At 47.0% G+C, this 27,743-nt stretch overlaps 4 protein-coding genes across 13 annotated transcripts; 1 reads left to right on the plus strand and 3 right to left on the minus strand.

Annotated features, from left to right (window-relative positions):
* The first annotated feature begins 130 nt into the window (after positions 1-130).
* On the plus strand, positions 131-7,075 carry LOC100828096 (putative pentatricopeptide repeat-containing protein At1g68930). 2 transcript variants are annotated; one of them, XM_024461687.1, is made up of 4 exons: positions 131-2,760; positions 2,835-2,973; positions 5,854-6,717; positions 6,824-7,075. In XM_024461687.1, the coding sequence occupies exon 1, from the start codon at positions 336-338 to the stop codon at positions 2,586-2,588; it is 2,253 nt and encodes a 750-aa protein (XP_024317455.1). In that variant the 5' UTR covers positions 131-335; the 3' UTR covers positions 2,589-2,760; positions 2,835-2,973; positions 5,854-6,717; positions 6,824-7,075. The 2 variants fall into 2 exon arrangements, with proteins under 2 accessions (XP_024317455.1, XP_003570784.1); XM_003570736.4 differs by having other exon boundaries at positions 5,854-7,075.
* On the minus strand, positions 3,127-6,523 carry LOC100839920 (sucrose:sucrose 1-fructosyltransferase). The gene is made up of 3 exons (XM_003571133.4): positions 6,054-6,523; positions 4,733-5,619; positions 3,127-4,044 (listed from the first exon to the last, which is right to left on the minus strand). The coding sequence occupies exons 1-3, from the start codon at positions 6,490-6,492 to the stop codon at positions 3,346-3,348; spliced, it is 2,025 nt and encodes a 674-aa protein (XP_003571181.2). The 5' UTR covers positions 6,493-6,523; the 3' UTR covers positions 3,127-3,345.
* A 6,761-nt stretch (positions 7,076-13,836) lies between the features above and the next one.
* LOC100828398 lies at positions 13,837-25,685 on the minus strand. 9 transcript variants are annotated; one of them, XM_024461060.1, is made up of 5 exons: positions 25,514-25,685; positions 25,263-25,406; positions 23,909-24,975; positions 14,460-16,304; positions 13,837-14,325 (listed from the first exon to the last, which is right to left on the minus strand). In XM_024461060.1, the coding sequence occupies exons 2-5, from the start codon at positions 25,272-25,274 to the stop codon at positions 14,322-14,324; spliced, it is 2,928 nt and encodes a 975-aa protein (XP_024316828.1). In that variant the 5' UTR covers positions 25,275-25,406; positions 25,514-25,685; the 3' UTR covers positions 13,837-14,321. The 9 variants fall into 9 exon arrangements, with proteins under 9 accessions (XP_024316828.1, XP_024316831.1, XP_024316830.1 ...); XM_024461063.1 differs by lacking the exons at positions 23,909-24,975; positions 25,263-25,406; positions 25,514-25,685 and adding exons at positions 17,560-17,694; positions 17,971-19,313; positions 20,701-20,824 and having other exon boundaries at positions 14,460-17,326; XM_024461062.1 differs by lacking the exons at positions 23,909-24,975; positions 25,263-25,406; positions 25,514-25,685 and adding exons at positions 17,560-17,694; positions 17,971-19,313; positions 20,068-20,823 and having other exon boundaries at positions 14,460-17,326.
* On the minus strand, positions 21,305-23,902 carry LOC104583404 (disease resistance protein RPS2-like). Its single transcript, XM_014901066.2, has 2 exons — positions 21,948-23,902; positions 21,305-21,813 (listed from the first exon to the last, which is right to left on the minus strand). The coding sequence occupies exons 1-2, from the start codon at positions 22,760-22,762 to the stop codon at positions 21,810-21,812; spliced, it is 819 nt and encodes a 272-aa protein (XP_014756552.1). The 5' UTR covers positions 22,763-23,902; the 3' UTR covers positions 21,305-21,809.
* Positions 25,686-27,743: the final 2,058 nt, after the last annotated feature.

Consider the following 27,743-nt stretch of genomic DNA (forward strand, 5'->3'; position numbering starts at 1 on the left):
TTTAGGGGAATTTATTTTTCTGTTGACTGCCAAAAAAACGGTGAGACAAAAGAAGAAGAAGAAGAAGAAGAAGAAGAAGAAGAAGAAGAAGAAGACATTGTTGCTCTCCAGGCCCAGTGGGTGCTCTGTGCATACGGGCCTCGATTTCAGCTCTTTTTTTTTTGGTGGAGCCTCGATTTCAGCTCGGTTCTGAAGAAAGGCCTTTCCGGACAGTCCTTCAGCCCATAGGCCTCAATCTGAGGTGTCTAACGAGATATTGGCCCAGCCCATCTTGATTTACTACTCTACTCCCAAAGCCCAAACCGCCGGCTTCGTTCGTTTCCCTCCCTCCCGCAATGGGCAGCCGCCAGCTCTGCGACCAGTACGCCTCCCACCTCGCCGCCGCGGCGCACGCCGGCGGCCGGCAAGGGGCGATCCTCACGGCCGCCGTGCACGCCCTCATCCTCCGGACCCTCCCGCACCCTTCCCCGACCTACCTCCTCAACACGCTCCTCACCGCCTACGCGAGCTCCGGCCTGCTCCCCCACGCGCGCCGCGTGTTTGACGCGATGCCCGGCCGGAACCTCGTCACGGGCAACTCCCTCCTCTCGGCGCTCGCCCGCGCGGGGCTCGTGCGGGACATGGAGCGCCTCTTCACGTCGCTGCCGCAGCGGGACGCCGTCTCCTACAACGCGCTCCTGGCCGGGTTCTCCCGCGCCGGCGCCCACGCCCGCGCCGCCGGGGCGTACGTGGCACTGTTGCGGGACGAGGCTGGGGTCAGGCCCAGCCGCATCACGATGTCTGGGGTGGTCATGGTCGCGTCGGCGCTCGGCGACCGCGCGCTCGGCCGGCAGGTGCATTGCCAGATCCTGCGGCTCGGGTTCGGGGCGTACGCCTTCACGGGGAGCCCGCTCGTCGACATGTACGCCAAGGTGGGCCCCATCGGGGACGCCAGGCGGGTGTTTGATGAGATGGAGGGAAAGAATGTGGTGATGTGTAACACCATGATCACGGGGCTGCTCCGGTGCAAGATGGTTGCGGAGGCGAGGGCGTTGTTTGAGGCGATAGAAGAAAGGGATTCGATTACTTGGACTACGATGGTTACCGGGCTGACGCAGAACGGGCTGGAGTCGGAGGCGCTCGATGTTTTCAGGAGGATGAGGGCTGAGGGTGTTGGCATTGATCAGTACACTTTCGGAAGCATCCTTACGGCGTGTGGTGCGCTTGCTGCATTGGAAGAGGGGAAACAGATCCATGCCTACATAACCAGAACTTGCTACGAGGACAATGTGTTCGTTGGAAGTGCGCTTGTTGACATGTATTCAAAGTGCAGGAGCGTCAGATTAGCAGAAGCTGTTTTCAGAAGGATGATGTGGAAAAACATAATCTCATGGACTGCGATGATTGTTGGTTATGGACAGAATGGGTGCGGGGAGGAGGCTGTGAGGGTGTTCTCGGAGATGCAGAGGGATGGCATTAAGCCTGATGATTTCACTCTGGGCAGTGTTATCAGTTCTTGTGCTAATCTAGCAAGCCTGGAAGAGGGAGCACAGTTCCACTGTCTGGCGCTTGTCTCAGGGTTGAGGCCGTATGTTACAGTGTCTAATGCACTTGTTACCTTGTATGGGAAGTGTGGCAGCATCGAGGACGCACACCGCTTGTTTGATGAGATGTCGTTTCATGATCAGGTCTCCTGGACAGCCCTTGTCATGGGTTATGCACAGTTTGGGAAGGCAAAAGAAACTATTGATTTGTTTGAGAAGATGTTGTCTAAGGGTGTGAAGCCTGACGGGGTAACGTTTATTGGCGTCCTTTCTGCTTGTAGCCGTTCAGGCCTTGTGGATAAAGGCCGCAGCTATTTTCATTCCATGCAGCAGGACCATGATATTGTGCCCTTGGATGATCACTACACATGTATGATTGACCTGTATAGCAGATCAGGGTGGTTAAAGCAAGCTGAGGAGTTCATAAAGCAGATGCCACGCTGTCCTGATGCGTTTGGATGGGCGACATTGCTGAGTGCATGTAGGTTGCGTGGTGACATGGAGATTGGCAAATGGGCCGCCGAGAATCTCTTGAAACTTGACCCTCAAAACCCAGCGAGTTATGTGTTGCTGTGCAGCATGCATGCTTCGAAAGGTGAATGGAATGATGTTGCAAAGCTTAGGCGTGGGATGAGGGATAGGCAAGTGAAGAAGGAACCAGGCTGCAGCTGGATCAAGTATAAGAATAAAGTCCACATCTTTTCAGCTGATGACCAGTCTCACCCCTTCTCCAGAACAATTTATGAAAAGCTACAGTGGCTCAACTCTAAGATGGTGGAAGAAGGATACAAGCCTGATGTCAGTTCTGTGCTGCATGACGTGGCGGATGCTGAGAAAGTTCACATGCTCAGCCATCATAGCGAGAAGCTTGCAATTGCCTTTGGCTTAATATTTGTTCCACCAGAAATGCCAATTCGGATTGTCAAGAACCTGCGGGTCTGTGTGGATTGTCATAATGCTACCAAGTTCATTTCTAAGATAACTGGGCGTGATATTCTTGTGAGGGACGCTGTCAGATTTCACAAGTTTAGCAATGGCATTTGCTCTTGTGGGGATTTCTGGTAATTTCTCTGTCTAACTGGCAAGATTGTACATGCTTCAACTTGAAATATAAGTGGTAAGTGCTGCTGGAAGAGAAAGAGAAATGTTGAGCAACACAAAGAATGGATAACATTCACCAGCCATCATCTACAGTAAGGACAATTCATGTGCCCTGCAGGTGCAGAGTTCAAAAGAGGTATGTTTATGCCTGTAAGAGTGTTTGCGGTGGTTCTGCTTGGCCGAGGTCATTGACAATTCTGCCATCATTAGGTACAGGAGAACAAGGTGCAGCAGGAGCTGCAAAGAACTCACGAGAAATGCCCCTGAAGGACTAATGCAATGGAACATCAGAATGGCTGAACCGCTGGAGTCATTGGTTGCATCCCCAGGAACACCAGAGCATGGCCAGGTTAGTGTATTTTCCATATCTGCAACACAAAGTGCTATCCGGTATGTGGAGAATCTCTTTTTTTTGTCCGTTAAATTTTATGGAGCTACATGGACACAGTGTTCTCCTGCTTCTTCTGCAATTGTACACAGGGTTGAGACAATAAATACCAACTGAAAATTTGAAAGGCAAAAATTTCTGAAAGAACTTTGGACTGATGTGATACATGTACAACTCTAGCTTTGCATCATGGCATCTTCCACTAGCTACTAAAGCTACTAGAAGGCCTCGACAATGAATAGGGATAATTAAGAGGGAAGAAAAGACAAGAGTAGAGCAAAATTAAGAAGGGAAATACACATATATGCTACCAAAAATAATCTTTCCATCTTTTTACAATGAAGCCATGTATGCTTGGTTGTAGGATGAGTCCATCTCATGGACAACGAGGCTCGTGGCGGTGACCCGGGCGCCAGTGGCGTTGTTGAAGAGGTACACCCCAGCATTGGCGTAGATGGCCTCAGTCGGGTACACCCGCGACGTCGCTGTTGATCTCCCGCCCTGTGCGAAGCTCTCAACAATGGAGTGGTCCACCAGCACCCTGACCGACAGCGCCTCACCGTCAAGAACCGGCACGACATTGCCGACGACCCTCTTGACGATCTCGTTGGCGCGGGACGAACGCGTCTCATCCTGGCAGAAGTGAGTGTGCAGGCGGCCGTCCAGGCCCCTGGCGACGTAGAAGTAGACGGCGGTCTGCTCCGTGCCGTCACCGTGGTGCCTGGCGTCGGCGAGCACGAGCAGACCGAAGGGGCCGAGTGCGCCCTGGCCTGCCGCGCCACCGCTGGTGCTGCAGTTGTAGCCGACGTCGGCCTCCTGTGCGGCGGCAATGTCGAGCGGGTCGAGGCGGAACTCGGCGAGAATGTCGAGCTGGGTGGCGCGGTGGAGCCTGAGCGGGAAGACGGAGCCATGGTCGACGGTGACGCCGCCGAAGTCGGTGGAGTTTGTCCGGAGAGTCTCCACCTCGTCCACCGGCCACTGAAGGAGGTTACTGCCGGTCTTGGTGTCCAGCACCACCGTGCGAGGGAGCGACTGCAGAGAAAAAAATAGCATAAACAATTGGCACTGATTAATTAAATTGATCAGCAACTTTTGAATCTAATTTATTTATATAAACACCGTATGATTCTATCACTGTTTTTAAACTTGAAGAATCCTCTTTATCATTGTGACAGCAAAGAGATAGTACTAATTGTGGGCTAAGCAGACAAGTGATCCCTTTTCTTGTCTAATCCCAGTTTGGCTGTACCAGCAGAAATGATTTAGTTTGTTAGTTAGTTAGCTGGTGGCACCAAATTGCCAATCTTGCATGCCACTAGACCACATGGGTGGCACATGAGTCATGGGTATGTGCATCCAGAGCTTAGCCTTGTTTGTGGGACACATCTAGCTAATCTAAGCTAGCTGCATTGTGCAGTGAATTGAAGGTATCCCAACAGTGTCTGGCTGGAATTGTAAAATGAAGCTAAGGGGACACTTGACAACGAGATGACAGCAACATTGATTTTGTTGCTGCACATACATGCATGCAGCTACGATTTCATCACAAGTGGATGCTATTATATGCATGGCCCACACACACCCCATGCCGACGTGTCTGTGGAACCCAGTAAAAGTGTAACACTAGTGATCAAGCTCATTATCTAAAAACAGTAATCATGCTAGCTAATTAACAAATGTCATCGATCTGGAAGAAGAAGAAGAAAGGGATGTTAAGTACCTGGAGTGAAGCCCATCCTTTGGCCACGTCAGCCCTCTCGGAGTCGGTCTCGCCGACCCAACCCCAGAGAACTCTCCTCTTCTTCGCCGGATCATAGAACGTCTTGGAAGCGTAAAACTTGCCCCAATCGTACCTCAGCCCAATCCCAACATCAGCCTCCTCATCCAAGGGCGTCCACTTATTGGCCTTGGCATCATACTTCCCCAACGCATAGTAATCATGCCGGTCATCGTCCATGCTCGCCTTCATCACGTACACCGTCTCCTCTCCGCCTCCTTCGTTGCTCGACGCCGCCATTGCCGCCGTCATGTCGATGCCGTGCTTCCCAGAGACAGGGTATAGATCAATGCACTCCCACATCCCCGTCGCCGGCACACGGTGCAACAACCCAGGCACGAGGTCGTAGTTGACGAAGTCGATTGTCTTGTAGGTCATGGCAATGCCGGCATGGTGGGCGTCCTTGGACCCGATGACGATGCGCCACGTGTCGTCCTCCGGGTCGCGCCACGCGGTGGTCGGGTCCCGGAAGTCTCTCTCCCCGATCTCCGTGGGCGGGTACATGACCGGGTTCCGCTCATCCTTGGTCCACTCGATCAACAACGGGTCTTCCGGGTCAGAAGGGAACGCCAGACACTGGACCTGCACGGAAGCGTTGGTGGACCCCGTGTAGAGCATGGCGAGCGTGCCGTTGGGCAGCACGGTGGCAGACCCCGTCCAGACGCCGTTGATGTCGTACCACTGGTCCGGCGACATGGCGATGGGGAGGTGGCGCCACCGGAGGAGGTCCCGGGACACGGCGTGGCCCCAGGCGATCTTGTTGCCCCAGATTGCGCCGGTAGGGTTGTACTGGTAGAACAGGTGGTACCACCCCTTGTAGTACACCGGCCCTGCACAGTCAAAAAGAATTTTTTGCATCGAATAAGAATTCCATTTGGATTTACATTAAATTTATTAGCATTTAAATTAATTTCTGGAGGCTATTGTTAAAGGGGGAATCTTGTAACTGAATAGCGTGTGGATATTCAGATTCCGAAGGTGTCTCTAACAAGAAATGCCAGGAAACCGTCGATGCGTGCATGCAGGATTCAGATTCCATCTCTAACAACTACCAGGAATTGCAGGAAATTAATCGATTGATTCATGGCGTGGATGCAACAAGAAGAACAGAGTATTACTGGAAACGAGATTGACTGGAACAGAACAGAGTAAGTAATCAATTACTAATGGCGTAATCTGGAAAGAGGAAGAACAGAGTAGAATCTGGAAATGAAATTGCTTGTTGCCGGAGACGAAGAAGAAGAAGGATTAAGAAGGTAATTACCGTTGGGGTCGTTCATCCAGTTCTTCTCCGGCTGGAAGTGGAACCCGGTGCGCTGCCATTGGAGCATCGCATTGCTCCACGGGAACGCGTTCTCTTCACCGGCTCCGGCGCCCAGCCTGACATCCACGGCGGCGCCGGACGTCTTCTCCGACACGCCCGCCTCGGGCCCCCTGCTTCCCAGTACGGCCGCCGCCGGCTGCTCCTCCAGGACACCTCCGTTGGCGGGCAGGTGTCCGGCGAGGCGGACGCCGGCGAGCGCGGCGAGGGACAGGAGCACGGCAGCCGTCGTCAGCAGGACGGCGGCGCACACCGCTCCCCCGCTGGCCCGGCGGCGGCCGCGCCCCGGCTGTGCGGCGGCCTCGGCGTCGTCCGGCAGCGCCGCGTAGGACGAGCACGGCAGCGCCGGCGAGCCGCCGTCTCTGGCCTCCATTAATGTCATCAGGAAATTTCGAATCGAGATGCCAATCTCGATTTGGAGAGATGGGGAACAAGGAAGGAAAGGATTAATGGAGCAGAAAAAGGGAGATCTTTGCTAACAGGGAGAGGGATTAGTGGAAGATCCTCTTCTTCTTTCTTGTGCTAATCTCAACAAGAAGAAGAAGAAGAAGAAGAAGAAGAAGAGGCGGTGCGTGTTTGCCGAGGAGCTCTGCTGCTTCTCGTGCCGGTATTTATACTCTCCAATCTCTCCATCCATCCCTTTCGGTTAATTATATCATTATAATCCTTCTATCTCTTAATGATATCAACAACAAAGAAATGTAATTAAACAGCATAATGCGTCTGCGCGGCGGGCCCGGCATGCCAGTGAGGGGAACGCTGGTTGGTTAATCATGATCCACAGATTCCATCCAGGCCAGGACACGTTGATTATATATATCCAGCTGGATTATTAAGGATCAAGTTAAGATGGAACATGGCATGTAGAGCAGCAGCTAGCAGCCGCCGTTAATTTGTCCTTGTGGGAAATTTACTTGTTGGCTGATCATCAGATCATGGTTTAGTTAGTGGCTTGATGATGATGAGTTGGATGATCTATTTAGCGAAGAAAGACGCACGACACGCCATGGATATATATGAGTATCTATCTCTTCGAGAGTATTAAGTATCAGAGATCCAGAGATCCCTATCTTTAGAAGATAGGCATCAAACAGAAAACCCATAACTTCTGGACTTGCTTTTCCATTTACGACGACATTTGTGCTAATGTAGCACAGCAAACCCGTGATTTCGTAGTCCCGCTGCCTACGCGTAGATCTGATCGTCGGGCCCCACAAGTCAGCCTTTGCACCGGAGCCTGACCATATGGCCATATAACCATGCTTTTTTTGCTTGGTCAGGCCGGTCAGAACGGGGAGCCTGACCAAATGGCTTGACACAAACAGACCACTGAGCCGTCATTGCTCCCGGCGCCTCTTCGGGCTCGCCGGGCTCAGGGTGGGGGTTGGATGAGGCGAAATTGTTTTTTTTTTTTGGGTTTATGTGACCTTCCAAATAGGTCTTGTATACTTGAACAATGATTTAGTCCAATCGTATACATTTAACTACTCGTACATAACTAAAGATGCAACTAATTAATCTCTCCTAGGTGTTCAATCGACGTGAACAGGAGCCAGCTGATCGATCGATCACATGTACATGTGCATGCATATGTATATATGCCTTTAGACTCACTGATGGATCCATTTGATTCATGTCGGCCTGATGACGGAACTAATGCTGTGATTAACATTTGTTTGCATATATCATGACCGACCAATGAATGCATTGATTCGGTGGAACGATGTAGGATGGCCACAGCGTTTACATATATACATGTGCATGTGCATATGGGGGCATCGATTAATTGACCGGTGTGTGGCCAAGTCAAATTAAGCTTCTAGTTCCACAATTGCCGGGTCTCCAAACAGAAAGAAGCCTTCTCTCGTTTTCGTTTGTTTTGGTAATAACAACCCCGAATCCTTGAAATTGATTCCTTTCCAAAGCATATATAGTCCATCCATTCCACAAAACACGTCTATATAATTAATACAGCTCATTTTTCTCCGGCTGCATGCCCGCATCCGGCCAATAATTGTTCTCACCCATTTAATCTTGAACAAATATGAATAGTCACACGAGCTGTCTTAATTTAGATGCACAAATCAATATGAGATGTTTTGTGAAATTGAGTAATATGTAGGCGGAGTGTCTCTATTATGGCCCCATCGAGAAGTAACTAACTGGTAAAACAGGCTAGGAGTAATTGTAAACTGTTTTCTTCATATTTTTGGGAAGCTTTAACTGAAAATGGAGTCAAGGGATTGTAAACTGAACTTTGCTAGCACAATCGAGGCCCCGTTGCACATACTACAACTCTTTTTTTTTTCTTAACTTCTTCTCGAGGGACGTGGGTGGCTACGTGACAAACAAGAAACAAAAACAGGTTAGGAGATTCCGTCAAATAAGGCCCCACAAATAATTCATCAAAAAATTCGGACTCTTGCGCTGTCAGCTAGCACGCCATGCATGTGAGTGATGAGACCCCACCTTATGACACTCTTCGATCTCCTTCCTCTTATATTCCTTGCCATTTTCTTGGCCTACACAGCCTCTCACGAAACGAAAGCCGCTTTAATCCATGCATATATGCATGCATCACCAATGCATGCAAACCCATGAAGATTAATTGGGGATTAATCAAGAGAGATGGCCGTGTCCTTAAGCAACGCCAGGTGGCAGCATCTTGGTCACAAGTTCATGTTGATCCAGCAACAGTGCTAGTAGACAACAATAGACATGACACATGACATTGCATCTTCTTCTTCTTCTTCCCTCGGCAAGCTAGCAATTCATGCATATGGCCTCTCGTTTCTTGCCAGCAATGGACTGCACTGCACACCACATGTGCTGCTGGCCGATCAGTACTGCTGGACTTTGTTATCCACGAGGTGCTGACTCATCAATGTCGGAGAGAGATCACAGAGAGGTTGGGGTTCTCTCGTTCTAGAAAGATCCATTATACATGTGGACCGTCCGGGGCCAATCAGCAGCCACTAGTTGATTGAGCAACAAGCTAGTTCTAGAGGGATCGATCAGTGTAGTGCCAAGCAGTACTGGTCCTGCTAGCCTTGCAGTTAATTAGAAGCTTCAGTTTCACATAATCAGAAGAGGGAGAAGTTAAACATCATCATTTAATTAGATGCATCATAATCAATAATGGATGGAGGAAAGAAGCCGGGCAGGAGTTTCTGGTCAGCTGGTGTGTGGTCACTGTCACTGTCCTAGCTTGGGTTTAACCCCTAAATCTAAGCTTAATTCTGAGAGGCGTCCTTTCCATGGATCCAACCAACCAATTCGAGAAGTTCACGCGGATCACGATTCAGCTAGCGGCATATATCAGTCGATCAGACATGAAAGTACAATAATGCAGAGGAAAAGATGGAGACTAGGATGATGGATGGATATATGGATGGATTAAAAGCCATCCAGGTTTCTTGGAAATGGGAGGCTCCATCCGCCGGACTATACTCCTGGCTATGGGTCTGTCCAAGTGTCGATCCATCGCTAGGGTGCCACATGGATCGGGTGGTTAGCGTGCGCTTTAATTTCTCTTTCTCTTTTTACATCGTCTCACCGTCGACACTCGACACGGTTGATCGAGCACGCGCAATGACACGTCGGCGGGTAGCGCGCGTGTGTGTTTTGGACCTGTAGATACACGCGCTCGATGCCGTGGAGTGTCCTCCCCTTGTTGGTTGGTTGGTTGATTGGTGATCGGGTCGATCGAGATGTTGCCATGATGAATAAGCAGGGTGATAGATGGCAATAATATATGGGATCATATGTAAAGGACACTAACGATGTATGCACAGTGGCGAAACGATTAGTTGCATGTTTTTACACCAAGGTTTTGAGATTTGCGTTTGCCGAAAAATCCTGACCATTCACGGAACATGATTCTTTTTATCAAGCTTTGGATTTAAATATTTTATGTTCTTTTGGAGATAGTTATGTACTAAACCCATATTTGAAGATGGATGGATGGATGGATTGAACCCATCCAGGTTAATTTCTTGGAAACTTGACGATGTGCCCAAGTGTCGCCCAATCGCTAACTCGATCCATCTGGCGCCAGGTGTCATGTCAGGTAGAGGTAGGTGATGAGTGTGCATGTGCTTTGCTCTTTCTCGGTCCAGCACGCACAATGACACGTCGGTTAGCTAAATGCATTGAACCTGCAGAGGTTGACGCTGCCGAGTGTACATCCCCTTGGTTTGTTACGCCAATATGAATATATGATCGACCGACCGGTCAATGCTGACAAGGCAGTTTTGACAGGTGGCAACAATATATGGACAATCCATATGTTCCATATATGATGGACCTAAATTAGTAGTGTTTGTGTTGGCTGTTGCTAATCCTACTATAGGCTATGTAGCTTGCCGTACCCCAAGATTCATATCTCAAGGAATTTCAGGAAACTTAAAAAAAACACAAGGAATTTCAGGAAACACCAAGAGAATACATATCTATATATCTATCTATATATATATATATATATATGTACACAGTGGGGTGGATGATCAAGATCATTTGATCAATAATGGATAGAGGCCAGAAGAGTGTCCAATGAGCTAGCTAGCTAGTAGCGGGAAGAGAGGAAACTAATTAAGAGAGATGCAAGCGTGCGGATCGGGGTCACTGGTCACATATATACTGTCACTGTCCTAATTCAGGGAGGTGTCATGCATATGTATGCATAGGAAGAACCAATGCAAGCCACAACTCCTTGCATTGCTTGCTTCAATTGAATTTCTTGCAGATTATTCATCAGCATCACGCATGCTTGTTGGCAGTACAATAATGCAGAGCAAACAGCCAACAAGAGATCGATGGATGGAACAATCGATCCATTGAAGACCACCCAAAATTCTAGCTACCAACTCACCTAGCAAAAAAGAAAAAGAAGAAGGTCTAGTGTAGGAAGAAGACTCCTGGCTGCGGATCTGTCCAGGTGTCATCGCTCCAACTGGCGGGTGCTGCCTGCCTGCCATGTCAGCTTCTGCGTGCGCATCTTTTTTTTTCCTTTTTCTTTCCGTGTTGGTAGAGACTACGAGCTGACTCTGCGACTATGGCGACATGTGTCGATGGGAGTACGCGGCTCGGTTGATTGATACGATGTTGACGTGGCTGGCAGTGTGACAGCCGAGCTTGCGAAGCGAGTAAGATGACACGTCGGCAGAGGCCTAGGGCACGCACACGGCTTTGGTCGATCGATGGTGACGTGGCTGGTGGGCAATGCGACAGGTGGCAATAATTGAGGGCAGCTAACCAGTACTACCAAATATACAACTTAACGACCTGCTTCTACTCGATCTTGACTTTTCACACTCACTGCCTGCTGATCTGCCCCACACGTAGTACAGTCAGCCGGCCGACAGATAGCATCCAGGTAGGATGGATGCGCATGCATGACGTGGCAAGATTAGTAGACCTCTAAATTTGCGAATACGTAGAATTAAGATTAGGACCTTTTAAGCTACCTGCAACGATAAATAACGCATAGAGATCATGGATGCTAATTAAAGCAGTCCTGGCTACTCCATATACGATCTCCTTTTGCACCAAATTAACTCGACCTGGACATAAAACCCTCTTCAAGATTCACATCGATTTGAGCAGCATCATCAGCACAGGAACATCGTCGCAGATCGATCGAGTACAATAATGTGGCAGTAGGGACAACAATAATGAGCCTACGGCCGGACTACTCGATTAATTCGAGCCACCCAAAATTCTTGGGTCTGTCCAGGGAACTCAACCCATGGCCTTGCCAATCTCCAAGTGTCACCTCGATCGCCGCACGTGTGCCACGTGGGATTGAGGGATGACATGTCAGTTGTAAGCTCGACGCGGCGGCAACGACGATCATCCATTTCTTAATTGAGGAGTTTGGTGCGGCCAAGTGGCATCTAACAACCAATTAATTAACCGATGCATAGTGGTGACGTGGCGATGGCTTACGGGCTTTGGGGTTGTTTCCAAGTGCGGACACGTCGAAGTCGGCCTAGAGAATGATTGACTTGGTCAACACTATCGCAAGACCTTGCCAATGTACATGTGCGTTTCGCGATCCCGCCACCTACTTGCGTTACAGCCTTTGGGTTCAGCTGGACCCCCAGTTATTAAGTGAAAAAATTACTAACGGAGAAAAGATTAGTGTTGATGCATGATTAGATGTTGATTTTGAAAAATTAAACCTATTACCGTGAAGCCGACATACATATGGTGCTTTTTACATGATGTAACTGCGACAATGACTACTCGGTGTGTGTTTATATGTGCAAAACACGTGGTAGAAAGATAACTCGGTAGCTTGCCAAGATTAAGATTAAACTGTACATACACTTGGCAATCAATATATAAGATGATGACTCATGCTTGGTTGCTTGCTCATCAGATCCTGTCATCTCTATCGAGGACAGCATCCTCCGGCCAACCTGCGTCCAGACTAAACAGCAATAATGCAGCTAGCCGACGTGGCAAATGATACATTCTTGTCGACACAACCAAACATGGTAATGACCCAAGAATCTTAATTGCCACAGTTTAATTATAGTGCCTCTCATGGCCTCACTGATTCACTCCCACCACTGCTAATTGGCACACACATGCATATTGCCATTGCCAATGCCAATTTGCCAGCTCAAACCCTGCACTTCAGTCTCTAATCCATGATGCCATGTTGTTTCCAGGGCTGTGGACATCATTGACACTTGTCATGCATGTATCTCCAATAATTTTTTTCCCAGTTGTTTAGTTTAAGCAAGAGATGTGTGTAGTGTGTAGATTCTCTATGTAATAATTGGCATCCAATAATTCACTAGTTTAAACTCGTAAAACAAGTCTTGAGTGCAAGTAAGCATGCAGCCAAGCAGGCCAATCATGGCAGTTGGTCACAGAAGGGAACAAGAAGACTCTTAATTTGAGAAGCTATAGCACATGCATGCAGGAATAAGTAAGCAAGTGAACAGCAGCAGCTGGACTCTTAATTTTGTGTAATACGTCTAAAAAACAAAAAATAACATGGCCAAGCATGGTTTTGATTTGGTTGGCGTGTGCTATGCTCCCAACTGCATGATGCATTTGTGATATTTTTTTTGAGAGAGAGGAATGCATTTGTGATCTTAATCAGGGTAAAGAACAAAATCAAATTGAGGCCCATGGGCCGCAGGATTGCTAATCCGGACAGGCCTTTGTAGAGAAACCACGTGGACCTGAGGGACAAGAACGCCTCTTCTTCTCCTTTTTTTGTCTCGCCGAATTTTCTTTGCAGTCAATTGAATATTAAATTCCTGAGGAAAATATTACATCTGGGCGAAAGGAAATGCTAGTCAGGAAGCACATGAAGGCCTAGTAGTGACAATAACACACATCAAGTCAAGCACAGGATGGAACAATGAACATAAGATTAGCCATGGAACAAAACAGCATCCACAGCACAGAGAAAACATGGTGAATTCTCTAAGAATCTGCAGGAGCAGTTCCTTGGAGTAAACATAACATCTATTATTAATACTTCCATCCAAATTTACCAAATAACCTTTCAGACTAGAATAAACCAAAAAAAGTAAACAAAGATTTGAGTATCATGCTATCCTTGAAAATGGATTTATAACAAAACTGAAATTCTTGCAAAAAACCACACACAAAGTCATCATCATCATTTTTGCTTACACATTACAACAAGTCCATTGCTGAATATCCGTCAACATGCGGGACAAGTTCCTTCAACATGGACATCTATCATGAATACTCTCATCAATAATTATCGCATAAGCTTTCAGACTAGAGCAGACCAAAGAAACCACACACAAAGTCATCATTTATGCTTACAAATCACAATTAGTCCAAGGCTGATTATTCATACATAACAAACAACAGCACATACACAATCATCGTCATTTATGCTTACAAATTACAATCAGCCCACAGCTGACAATCCACACCAAAACAGACGCACATAGGAGCAGGGGCAACAACATGAGCACTCAGGGGTACTCTTGCATATATAAGCTGAATAATGCCTGCTCTGCTTTATTTCTCATTTGCTCGATAAGCCAAACCAATCTGGAAGGTGCAACGCCATACCATGGCAATGCAGATGAAGAGAACTCACAAATCAATCAAGCTAAAATGCAGGCAAGCAACACACACGGCCGGAGATCTTAAGTTGTGCAGGCAGGACTGCATGATCGAATTACATGTGCGCAGTTGGACGGAAGCTGATTACCTGCAGAAAAATAGACCAACAAAGGTAAGGATGATTAACAACACACACGTACTGGCACTACATAAGTAGTAAGCTGGTTCGACATAAAGTAAGCTTAATTATTAGCATGATAGACGGAGATATGTATATCTCACCTGAGCAGGCTGCCTCTTGGCAGCTTGGCCTTGTAGTACTTTGAGTCGCTCGGCTCGTAGAGGGAAGGGTGGTGGTACTTCTCCACCCCGTCCCACTCCAGATTGTCCCACCAATCCTTCTCGCAGTCCACCTTGGGCGGCTTGCTGTCGCGTCCGATGGCCGGCAGGCGCCAGAGGCTCCAGCAGCCCCTGATCTTGATTGTCTCGAGATTAGGCGCGTACATCCTGCGCCCACAGATGTGCTGCAGCGTGGGAAGCTCGTGCAGGTGGATGCGCCTCAGCTCGGGAAATTGTATAATTTTATCCTGATCTTGAAGCTCAGGGCTCAATGGGAAAACCTCCCTGAGATCACTGCAGTACACTATCTCTAGAGTCTCTAGTCCGGACAAGGAGCTTTTATGTATGGGGAGCACATGTATGAGCCTCGGGCAGTAGTCCAGGTGCAAAAACTTCAGGCGTCGAAAGGTATGAGATGTTACAAAAACTGTCCAGTCCCAGATGTAGCATGTCGTCAGGAGCTGTGATGCCCAGAATGTCTTCAGACGCCGAAAGCTGTCCACACTACTGCCCTGGGGAACAGTGAAGACTGTGTGTAACTTGGGGCACCTCTCCACCTGGCACCAAAATAGAAAATTCCATCCTGATCCACTGGGTGGTACAGGAATACTGGTGATGGACGAGTTATTGTACACGTGCAGCGATGTAACCTGCTCACATACAAAATCTGGCAACAGTAAAGCACTAGTGCAAGCACTTGGAGCATCCTCCAAGAGTTCCTTGCCCTTCCCCCCACGCATGATCACTTCTATGAAACATGAGGATGACCCCACTGGCATCTCGGGACAGTCCCACATCATCATTTCTGTAACTGGGCCATGCTTCAAGACATCTCTATAATTGGAGTCCACCGTGGCGCCTGTATGTTGGACTTGCACTAGTTGCTCGCTGCTTGTTCCTTGGACAATAGGGGCTTCAGAACTGATATCAATATGTACAATCGGTGTTAAGTAACTTGCTACAGGAGAAAGCGACCTAAGGAGCCTTGTATCCGTAAGAGAAATCTGCCATCCACCCTTCAACTTTTTTTCTTTCTGCTGCCCGAGGGAACCATCAGCTGATGCTGGTGTTGAGGTGGTGTCAATAAGCAGCAAACCATCCCATCCTTGTCCATCTTGTGGCCACAATATCGCATGGAGCTCCTCGCAGCCTAGCAGGATGATCCGCTCGGGGAGTGAGATGGCTCCCACTTCTCTAAGGTTGAGGGTTTTCACTTTTGTGCCTGAAAGGTCCAGCTCCTTGACACTCTCAAACAATCCTTTGAAGAACAGGTTACTCAATTCTTTGCAGCCCTGCAAAGAGATAACTTCTAACCCATCACATCCATCAATAATAACAGTCTTAAGGTTACTGTTGCTTGCTGCTCCAGATAAACTTGGCATGCCTTGTCTGATGGTATTTCCAGAAAATTCAAGAAGCTCCATGCTTTCCATCTCGGGGAACACGTTGTTACTGAAGCAACAGGTGGACTTTGTTACCCGCAGCTTGCGAATGTTACGCAGCCGTCCCTGTAAATGGCTCATGTCCCAGTTCTTGGCTCCCATCACGTTTAGCTCCCTGACCTGGGTCATGAGATCCATAGTCTGTGCTGACAAGATCTGATCCCAATCTGTGTACCGCATGTCAAGCACCCACAAGCTTTGGAAGCAGGCCCACATCCTAGTTGTGTCCTCGTCCTCTTCCTTCTTTTCTGCATCCGAGCTTCTTAGGTCTTGGCAGTGGTCAAGCCATAGAAATCTAAGGATGTGACAGCAGAGAAATGGAGGTGATGAAAAACTGAAGGTACAACTTGAGAGTTTTAGCACACAAAGCTTGTCAAAATGTTGAAACATTCCTTTGGGAATGACTCCAGCCGGAACCACCAGAAATCCATTAGCCGGTGAAGACCAGTGCGGTATGCTTTCAGCAGCACGCCTTACCAAGTCAAAGGGCAATTCCTTCATGTGGTTTTCTTTATCCAACCGCATCTCGCCCTGCAGAGCATCACCGACTTGCCAAGCTTCATCAATGTCTGAGACTTGCTGTATGATCCCATCACATACCCAATAGTTGCAAGTATGTTTCGACAAATCATACTCAGTGTCGGCATGATGGCCATGGATGCAATTTAGTGTGAAGATATACAGGAAGCACTCGGCAGCTATTGCAGGATCAATGCCATGCTTGCAAACAACTTGTGTAGCCTCTTCACGCAGTAGATAGGACCACAACTCTTGAAGATCTCGCTTAGAGCGTGAAGCTGAGAGAAGAACATCTGTTGTATTCCTCTTCACTACCTCGTCTCTAATTTTGGAGTTGATCCGAAACCTCCCTTGGAACGTCCATAACATCTTGCTCCTCAGATACCCATATACAGAAAGACCAAGATCAGTTATGTCAATCTCCTCACTGCTTCCGTTATGAAGAACCAGCAAAAACCTGTGGCCCTCAATTCTCCTCTGGATCTCCGCCGTGACCTCTGCTATCTCCATGCGAGAGCTTCGATCAGTAACCCCATTGAAATCATCCTCCTCGTCTTGCTTGTCAAACATCTCCATCACCCGACTGGGAAGCTTCAGCTGCTCTGCGATCTCCCTTTGCACAGCTCTTGTGCTTTCCCACTTTGAGCAGTCGATGTGGATGACGTGCTCGAATTCCAGTCCCGGAGGCCTCGTCGGTTCCTTTAGTTTCAGTCGTTGAGCTACGGCTTGCAGGACGGCAGATGCCCCCAGCCCGTCCCAGCCATCAAAGTAGATGATGTTCTCTCTACTTCTATTGAGTTCACTGAGAATTCCTTCAACGGCCCCATCAATGGTGTCTGCCTTGATAACCTGCATGCATACATGCAGCTGTGAGGACCACCAGTTCAAACTAGCTTAGTATATATATTTCATCCTAATTTATTATGCATGCAATAATCTGGCCATTGCTATAGGTAATATTCTCAATCATGACGAGAAGGGACAAGTTAGGCCAAAAATATCTATTTTGCAAACTAGGCTCAAATAGAGTAAAGAGGATCACAGGAGAAAGGAATGAGAGTTGATTGGTAAATGTAACATACCTCTGTACGCATGATGGATTGGCTGGATCCGTCAATTTCAAGCCTCTAGATTAATTCCATTTAAGTGTTAACATCGATCAGGTCAGCCCATTAACAATCTCCAGATTAGTTTCTCGACCGGTCGTTGATTGGTTCCTGTATACATTGATATATGCAAGAAAGAGCAATAAATAAAGACATATTTTTAGAGATCGTAAAAGGAAAAGAGATCATACATTACTACAAAAATATATAAAATCTGACCCCAAAAATTCACCACAATCCATGCAGAGAGAAGGGTAGAAAAAAGAAATCTAACATGCGGAATGGAATGAAAGCTAACATATCTCCGCATGCATGATAAATAGGTAGGATCCAGCGATCTCTAGGACTATAGATTCATTCCATTTTGAGGTTATCATCGATCATCACCTCGTAAATAATCTCCAGATTAATTTCTCGACCGCTGGTTGTCGATTGGTTCTGTATACAATGATATACAAGTAGAAGTGACAAATAAAGCGAGCTAATATAAATCTGGAGAAGCAGGCAGGAAGATTGAGCACATATGTGAGGTGAGGTAGGTACATACCTTGGCTATGTTGAATAAGTGGTACTATGTAGAGACTCTATAGCCAGATAGATGCCAAATACACCATTCAGGCGCTAGTATAAGACGGCCGGATTGGAGAGGGAAAGATGGGACATGCTACATGCTGTGATGAAATATTTAGGGTGCTTCGTTCTTGTGTGTGTTCACAAATGCCTTAGACAGAATAAAAGCAAGCTAAGTGGTTCTATTCTTAACCTTCTGCTTTCCATTTTTTTGCATTCCTTGTGAGGGTTACCTTTTGCTTTAGCTAAAGACAGAAATCAATTGTTTAAGTTCCAAAAGAAGAAATCAATCCTTTGCTTGTAGCTGGTTAGATGCAGGATTTAAAGATACACATATTATATTGCAAGGCCGTTGGCTCTTCCTGCTAATTGAAAAACTTGTGTTCCTTTTCACCATCCACATTGAAGCGATCCCATGGAAAACCTCCAGATTTGAGTTGTAGAAAGCCTTCACTAAAAACCACAAGGACTTCAACAATTAGGACTAGGAAGGGACAGTGTGTATCATGTGTGCCTCTGTTAAGTTGTACTCCCTCCGATCCATAATAAGTGTCTTGGATTCAGTACAACTTTGTACTAAATCCTAGACACTTATTATGGATCGTTGTACTGAATCCAAGACACTTATTATGGATCGGAGGGAGTACTGTTTCTGTGCTTCCAGTGTAATAAGTTGCAAATGTGGACATCGCAGAAGAGAATTGTAAGATTGATTTACTCCAGGAGGGAGCTCTGTGATCAAACCACTGAGGAGGTCAAGAAATGGGGGCAAATTCCAGTTTCCAATAGTGGTAGTATCTATCACGAAGAAACTGAGTGAAGAATTAATTCCGGCGAATGAAACAACTGGGAATATAGAAGCTATAGCAGTGAGCAAGGAGGTGCACCAGGTAACAGAAAGATAGGGCTCGGCCGGTGGCGCCGGTGCCATCTTTGGGGCTGCGGTTGGTTCAGCTTGGAGGCGAGACTACCACCACCGTGGTATGCAACAGCATCGGTAGAGATGCAGAGGGACGGCGTAGTGCATTGTCATAGTTGGAGATTCAGATCGACTGGCAGCCATATCTTCAAGGTGTGGGAATGTCAGAGGAGCATGGCCCATCCCAGGCTCCCAGCCCATAATGCGCGACATCCATCCAACCTTCCACAATGTTGACAGCCTAGCGCAGGTATGACGGCACAAAGTCGAAAAACCCTTGTGAATTTCCAAAATCATACTTGACAAAACAACAAAACAGGCAGAGATAATTAAGAGCATCTACAGGGGTAACTAGTGACCGCGCACATGCAACGTTCCAATAATGTAAATAAACTAAAACTACATCTCTCAGGCCAGCAGATGCCCCCAGCCTGTCCCAGCCATCAAATTAGAAGAAATTTTCTTTTGTTCTAGTATCCTTGAGTTCATCGAGAATTCCTTCCATGGATTTATCAATGGTGCCTGCCCTGGTAACGTGCATGCACATCTGAAGCGATGAGGACAGTGATCACCAGTTCAAATTAGCTAGATACATAGTAATGGTTTATGTAAAAAGATGCTATGGGCAAGGCAACACATGCATGATGCAATTAACTAATGAAAGTAGTGGCATTATTATATACAACACTTTATCCAAGGATAACATGCAGAATGGAACAAAAGGTGATTGCTAAGTGTAAAAATACTTCCGTATGCATATGGCGAATTTGTAGCATCTGGCAACCTCTAGCCTCTAGATTAATTCCATTTTTGGACTATCGTTGCCCATCAGTTGTTCATAGAAGTCTCCCGATTAACTCCTCAAACAGGTTGGGTTGGCTCCTATATACATTGATATACAAGCAGGAGCAACAAATAAAGCTAGCTTATACTATAAATCTTGAGAAGCAGGTAAAGCAGATTGAGCACAGGTGTAAGCTGAGCTAGTTGCATACCTTGGAGAATAGTTGGCACAATGTGGAGAGTATGTATATAGCTCCTTAGTAGAAGGTAAATAGATCATTCAGGTGCCACTACAAGATTGACAGATGGAGAGCGAAAAAGGGACATGCTACATGATGAGATGAAGTATTTGGGGTGCTTCGTTGTTGTGTTTGTGTGTACAAAAATGCCTTGTAGACATAAAAAAGAAGAAGCAAGCACTAACATCTTTACCGTTTGCTTTGCCTTTTCTCTTTCATCGAGAGGGTTACCTTTAGCTTTCGCTAAAGACAGAAATCGATTCTTTGCTCGTGGATTTAAAGAGAAAACTACCTACGAGATGGAGGTATCTTTCGCTAAAGATTGACAGATGGAGTAGAACAAAACTACATAAGTAGCTTACAATTGCTTTGTTAGAGGCAGAGGAATTTTTTTGAAGAAAATGCCGCAGAGGAATCGTTAAGACATTCAGCAAAACAAACAGATGATGAATTTGACAAGAAGGTACTTGCGCGTGACATTCTACAGCATCCAGAACTGCGAAACCACAACTGAATCTCATGCGTACGAACACATCTGGATGTGATCTAGAATCTGCGCCTCGTTAGAATGCTACCTACGGGATGGAGGGATCTGGAACAGGTTACCTGGGCAGTGGTCCGGCAGTGCAGAGGGGAGGAGAGGCGCGCCCTAAGCGGAGCACCGGTCGCCGGCTCCGGTGCAGAGGGCTCGACATTTCTGGGGGGCCGCCGTTGGTTTGCAGCGCCGGCGGAGGGGAGGATGCGGACGGGCGGAGGAGGAGGGCTCAGTTACGGCCCAGTACAGCCCACCATGCACTCCAGCCCAGCCCAGCCCAGCCCATCTGTTCAAATTTCAGCCGCCGGCCGAGTGCAATCTCTTGACTTCAGTCTTCATCCTCGCTCTAAGAAAAAAAAAAGACTTCAGTCTTCGGTGCTATCCGAGCTCCGCTGTTGCCGCCAACTTTGCCGCTTAAACTGCTCCATTTACAAGAAGAAGAAAGAAACTACTCCAGCTGAATTCTCTGAGAACCTCTTCAGAAGCAGCTTGTTAGTGTCAAAGTAAAGAAAAATCATCAACAGAATGGCTGTAATTTATTGCATGCGTGGACCTCATGCATCTGGACAAAGGAAAAATGCTAACCAGTGACAATAACACACATCAAGTCCAAAACATAAGACTAAGGTGAATATTTTCTGGGATTCTGCAGGAGCAGTTCCTTAAACATGGACATCTATCATCAATGCTCCCATCCAAATTTATCAAATAATCTTTCAGACCACACACAAAAGTCATCATTTATGCTTACAAATCACAATCGGTCCAAGGCTGATTATTCATACCACAACAAACAGTACCACATACACAATCATCGTCATTTATGCTTACAAATTACAATCAGTCGACAGCTGTTAATCCACACCAAAACACACACACATAGGAGCAGGGCAACATGAGGGGGGGGGGGGGGGGGTGCATATATAAGCTGAATAATGGCCGCTCTGATTTATTTCTCATTTGCTCGATAACGTGTACCATCACCTATGCAACCAGATGATTAGTACTTTGATGGGTCGAGCAAGGATGACCAAACCAAACCAAATCAAATCAAACCAAGTCAAGCCACACCAAACCAATCAAGCAGGAAGCCGGGCAAGCAACACATACACACACACACACGGCAGGAAAGCTTCAGTCATGTGGGCAGCACTGCATGTTCAACGTACACGCATGCAGATTACCTGCAGCATAATAAAACAACAAGGATAGGGATGATTAACTACATAAACAAGCATTACATACATTAGCAAGTTAGCATAAAAGTAAGTGTATTCGCAGAGTAGGGAGATATGGAGGCATAATATCTCAGTCTCACCTGAGCAGGCTGCCTTTGGGCAGCTTGGCCTTGTAGTACTTTGAGTGGCTCGGCTCGTAGAGGGAAGGGTGGTGGTACTTCTCCACCCCGTCCCACTCCAGGTTGTCCCACCACTCCTTCTCGCAGTCAACCTTGGGCGGCTTGGTGTCGTGTCCGATGACCGGCAGACGCCTGAGGCTCCAGCAGCCCCTGATCTTGATGGTCTCAAGTTTAGGCGCGTACATCCTGCGCCCACAGATGCGCTGCAGCGTCGGGAGCTCGTGCAGGTGGATGCGCCTTAGCTCGGGGAATTCTATAATCGTATCCTGATCTTGAAGCTCAGGGCTCAATGGGAATACCTCCCTGAGATCACCGCAGTAGACTATCTCAAGAGTCTCTAGTCCAGACAAAGAGCTAGCATGGATGGGGAGCACATGCAAGAGCCTGGGGCAGTAGTCCAGGTGCAAAAACATCAGGTTTGAAAAGGTATGAGATGTTAGAAAAATTGTCCTGTCCCAGATGTAGCAGGTCGTCAGAAGCTGGGACGCCCAGAATGTCTCCAGAAAATAAAAGTTATCCACACTACTGCCCTGGGGAAGAGTGAAGATTGTGTGTAACTTGGGGCACCTCTCCACCCGGCACCATCTTTCGATATGCCATTGTAATCGATTGGGCGCTACAGGGATACTGGTGATGGAAGAGTTATTGTATACGTGGAGTGATGTAGCCAGCACACATGTAAGCTCAGGCCACAGTAAAGCATTAGTAATAGCAGTTGGAGCATCCCCAACAGTTTGTTGCCCTGCCCCAAATGCAAGACAACCTTTATGATACATGTCCTCTCGGCTGACCACAGAAATATCTCGGGGCAGTCCCACATCATCATTGCTGGAACTGAGCCATGCTTCAAGACATCTCTGTACTTGGAGTCCATTATGGTACTTGTATGCGGTGGGACTTGCACTAGTTTATCGTTGCTTGTTCCTTGGATATTGCTACCACCAACAGCGCCTGCAGAACTGATATCAAGATGTACGGATGCAGTTGAGAGGTAACTATGTACAGGAGAAATTGACCTAAGGAGCCTTGTATCTGTAAGAGTAATCTGCCATCCACCCTTGAACTTGTCTTCTTTTTGCTGCTGGAGGGATCCTTCACCATGCGGATGTGCATGTGGTGTTTCGCCACCAGTGAGCTCTGTTGGTGTTACAACTGACGCTGAAGTTGAGGTGGTCTCGATACATAGCACATGTGGTGCTTCTTCCGTATCAATATTTTGTGGCCATAATATCGCATGGAGCTTCTGGCAGCCAAGCAGGATGATCCGCTTGGGGAGTGAGTTGGCTCTCACTTCTCTAAGGTTGAGGGTTTTCACTTTTGTGCCTGATAGGTCCAGCTCCTCGAGACTCCTAAACAATCCTTTGAAGAAAAGGTTCCGCAATTCTCTGCAGCCCTGCAAAGAGATAACTTCTAACCCATCACATCCATCAATAATGACAGTCTTAAGGTTACTGTTGCTTGCTGCCCCAGATAAGCTTGTCATGCCTTGGCTGACGGTATTTCCTGAGAAATCAAGAAGCTCCAAGCCATCCATCTCTGAGAACACGTTGTTGTCAAAGCAGCAGGTGGACTTTGTTACCCGGAGCTTGCGAATGTTCTGCAGCCGTCCGCGTAGGTTGCTCATGTCCCAGTTCTTGGCTCCCATCACATTTAGCTCCCTGACCTGGGTCATGAAATCCATCAACTGTGCTGACAAGATCTGATCCCAATCTGTGTAGCGCAGGTCAAGCACCCACAGGCTTCGGAAGCACTCCCACGCCGTCGTGGTGCTGTTGTCCAGCTCCTCCTCCTCCTCCTGGTGTGCATCTATGTGATGCTGATCTGTGGTGCTTCTTGTTACAAGGTCCTGGCAGTGGTCAAGCCACAGGAATCTCAGGTTGTGGCAACAGAGGAACGGAGGTGATGAGAAACTGAAGGTACACCATGAGAGCTTGAGCACGCTCAGTCTGTGCGAGTGTTCAAACATACTGTCGAGAATAACACCAGAGCGGCTCTGTACAAACCCACAAGTTGCTGGTGAAATCCAAATCCAGTACGGCATACGCTCGGCAGACCTTGCCAAGTGAGAGGAGGGCATTATTGTTGATTCACCATTACTAAGCCAGTTGGCAATGCCACAGTTCAACAACCGCACCTCGCCCTGCAGAACATCAGCAACTTTCCATGCTTTGTCCAAGTCTGTCAATGCAATGATCTCAGTGCATACCCAATAGTTACTGGTGTGGATAGCCCAGTCATAATCAATGACGTGAGAGCCAGTCCAGGATTGTTTCAGCATATACAAAACACACTCAGCAGCAATTGACGGATCGATGATGCCATCGCCATGCTTATTGCAGCATGCTTGTGCAGCCTCGTGGTGCACTAGATACAACCAGAGCTCCTTTGGATCCTGCACATCTCTTTCAGCTGAAAGAATAACATCTGTTGATGTGTTCTTCACATTGTCTATCATCTTGGGGTCAAGCCGAAACCTCCCTTGGAAAGTCCACAGCATCTTGCTATTGGCATATCGATCTAGAAAAATACCAAAATCGAATAAATCAAGCACCTCAGGGCTTCCATTGTGCAGGATCACCAGGAATCTGCGATTCCGGGTGGTTTGGTAGACTTCTCTGACAACTTGTGCTATCTCACCGCGAGAGCCCTGGTCTAACCCACTGAAATCATCGTCCTCGTCTTGTTTGTCAAACATCTGCATCACCCTATTGGGAAGCTTCAGCTGCTCTGCGATTTCCCTCTGCATGGCTCTTCTGCTCTGCCACTTTGAGCAGTCGATGTGGATGATTTTCTCAAACTCCAGCCCTGCAGGCCTTGTCAACGGCTCCGCGAGGCGTTTGGCCACGGCTTGAAGGACGGCAGATGCCCCAAGCCCATCCCAGCCATCAAAGTAGACGACATTCTCTCTGTTGCCGCTTCTTCTCGTGTCTGTCGCAAGTTCATTGAGAATCCTATCAACAGCAGCATCAATAGTGTCCGCCTTAATAACCTGCATGCATGTGAAGCGGTGAGGTGAGGATCAGTTCAGGCTTCAAACTAGGTACTAATTAATAAAACACGCAGTAAGTGGACTCACAGTATTGGATTATTAGCAATATTGTCACGCATGATGTGCTGATTGGATTATTCATAACTCTACCAAGTGGAGCATGCATAGGGTGCACTATGTAGAAGGTTACACAGTACATGATCCAAATTAACAAGGCTCGAATTGACAGAAAATATGTTTATGACATGCAGCATGGAATTAGAGCTGATTTCTAAGGGTAAAAATACCTCTGTGCGCATAACGAATTGGTCGGATCCGTCGATCTCTAGCCTCTATATCAATTCCATTTTGGGCTTAAGATCAATAGGCCCGCTCTGCAACAATCTCCAGATTGATTTCTGAGCCGGTCATCCGTCCGGTCCAGACTTCCTCTATATATTGATATACAAGCAGGAGCAACAAATAAAGTTAGCTTATAAAAAACTGGAGAAGCAGGAAGGCAGATTTAGAACAGGTGCGAGGTGAGCTAGTTTCATACCTAGGTTAAGTCGAATAATTTGTACTATGTCGAGAGCATGTAGCCAGAGAGAAGCCAAATAGATTGTTCAGGTTCCACTGTAAGAAGGCCTGATTGGAGAGCAAAAAAAGGGACATGCTACACGCTGCAACCAAATATTTGGGATGCCATGTGCTTGTATGTGTGCACAAATGCCTTGAGCAGAACAAGACCAAGAGGCAGGATCCTTACCTTTGCTTTTGTTTTCTCTTTCATTATTACCTTTGGCTTTCCCTCTAAAGAAAGAAATCAATCCTTTGCTTGCTTACTTGCAGCATGCCACCTGCTGGCAGGATTCAAAGATATAAAGATAAAAGATTGCAATGCGGCCGGCGGGGCCTTATGAAGGACATCGACGTCAGGCGGTGCTTTTATCGCCTCCACCAGGCAAGCTGCACGCAGGGCATGGGACGCATTTCACTTCAGACGGTTTTTCACTTCAGTGGGGTATGTGAAATATGGACTTCTTTCTTTTTGGAAATTAAGTGTTCAACTTTTCTTTATTCCAAGCATTTACTGTTGGTTTGATCCATCCACGAAAAAACACAGGGCTTGGAATATCAAACCGACGACGGAGGGAAATTAAATGTCCAAGGATGGGCTATTTATTCTGAGCATCGGGGTTAAGTTTGCGTATTAGAAATGTAATCCTATAATCAACAGTTTCTCTGGGGACACAAAACCCACAAAAATGAGCTCAACAAAGGCATGTCAGTCAATCCTACTTTGCATCGTAACCTTCGGATGAAACAGAAGGGAAAACAAACAGAAAAGATTTGAATCCAAAAAACAGGTCATCCTGTGTGTTGGCTCTGTGCTCTTGGTTCCAGCTCCCATCGAGACCGTGCCGAGGTTATGTAAATAGAGAGAGCACCGGTTCTATGCATTATTCAACGACTTGACAAGAATAGTTTCCATCCTCCCTGACTTTACAGCAACATTGTGGTCGGGTTCTCGACGTAGCCCTTGAAGGCTTTCAGAAATTCCGCGCCGATTGCACCTGCAGAGAATTATTTGTCAACAGAATGTTAGTTCTTCGCCCATGTTCAATCCATGGAGTCGACATCTATTGTTTGGGTAAGCATTACCATCAATAACCCTGTGGTCACAGCTCATTGTTACTGACATGAAGGAACCAAACTCGTACTGACCATCGGCACCGCCTGGCATCACCCTCTTCTCGGCTGCTCAGAAGAAAAAGAAAACACAATTAAGTAAACCACGAATCCCTACGGAGAGACATCACAAACTCTGTCAAAAAAAGGATGCCACAACAATCCCGGAAGAAATCGATTCTTTGCATTATTCCCGCACACGGTTGATTGAATTACTTTTTACTCAACTAGTTCAGCATGTATAGTAAGTATGTAGTAAGATACACAAACATGCTGAAAACTAAGTGACGACAGTCCTGAGTCCTGACATACATATAACAATACCAATAATTTACTACAATTGATGCAAAGACAATGGAATGAAGGGCAATTGCTAAATGTGAAAATACCTCCGTATGCATGATAAGTTTGTCAGATCTGTCGATCTCTAGCCTCTAAATCGATTCCATTTCAGGATTATGATCAACCAGTCGGCTCGTTAACAATCTCCAGATTAATCTCTCCACCGCTAGTTGATTAGTTCGTGCGTTCCTGTATACATTGGTATACAATCACGAGCGACAAATAAAGCTACCTTATACAAATCTTGAGAAGCAGGAAGGCAGATTGTGCACAAATGACTTGTACAGAATAAGACCAAGAGGCAGTATCCTTACCTTTTTCTTTGGGTTTTCTCTTTCATTTAAAGGGTTACCTTTTGCTTTCACTAAAGACAGAAATCAATTCTTTGCTTGCACCAGACCTACCTTCAGGATTGAAAGATAAAGATAAAAGGCTGCAATGCTGTCTGTTCACTGCCCGATCTTTCCTTTCGCGCTAATCGAACAACTTCTGTGTCTTTCAAGCCAGCCGGATCGAAGAGACTCACAACTCCCAAGGAGAGCATCGAGATTTGAGTTGACACCAAAAACCACCCAAGAAACCCTACAGCTACAATCAAGTCTGGCAAGAGACAGGGGATGTGTCATGTGTGCCTCTGTTAAGGACAAGTTGTTGTCAATTTGAGCATGGTAGAATTCTGTAGGTCAATCAACGGAGGGGCTCAAGAAATGGGGCCAGATTTCAGGGTTTTCTAATAGTACTATCCATGAACCCAT

This window comes from Brachypodium distachyon, chromosome 3 (assembly GCF_000005505.3).
Source record: "Brachypodium distachyon strain Bd21 chromosome 3, Brachypodium_distachyon_v3.0, whole genome shotgun sequence".
NCBI classification, from domain to species: domain Eukaryota; kingdom Viridiplantae; phylum Streptophyta; class Magnoliopsida; order Poales; family Poaceae; genus Brachypodium; species Brachypodium distachyon.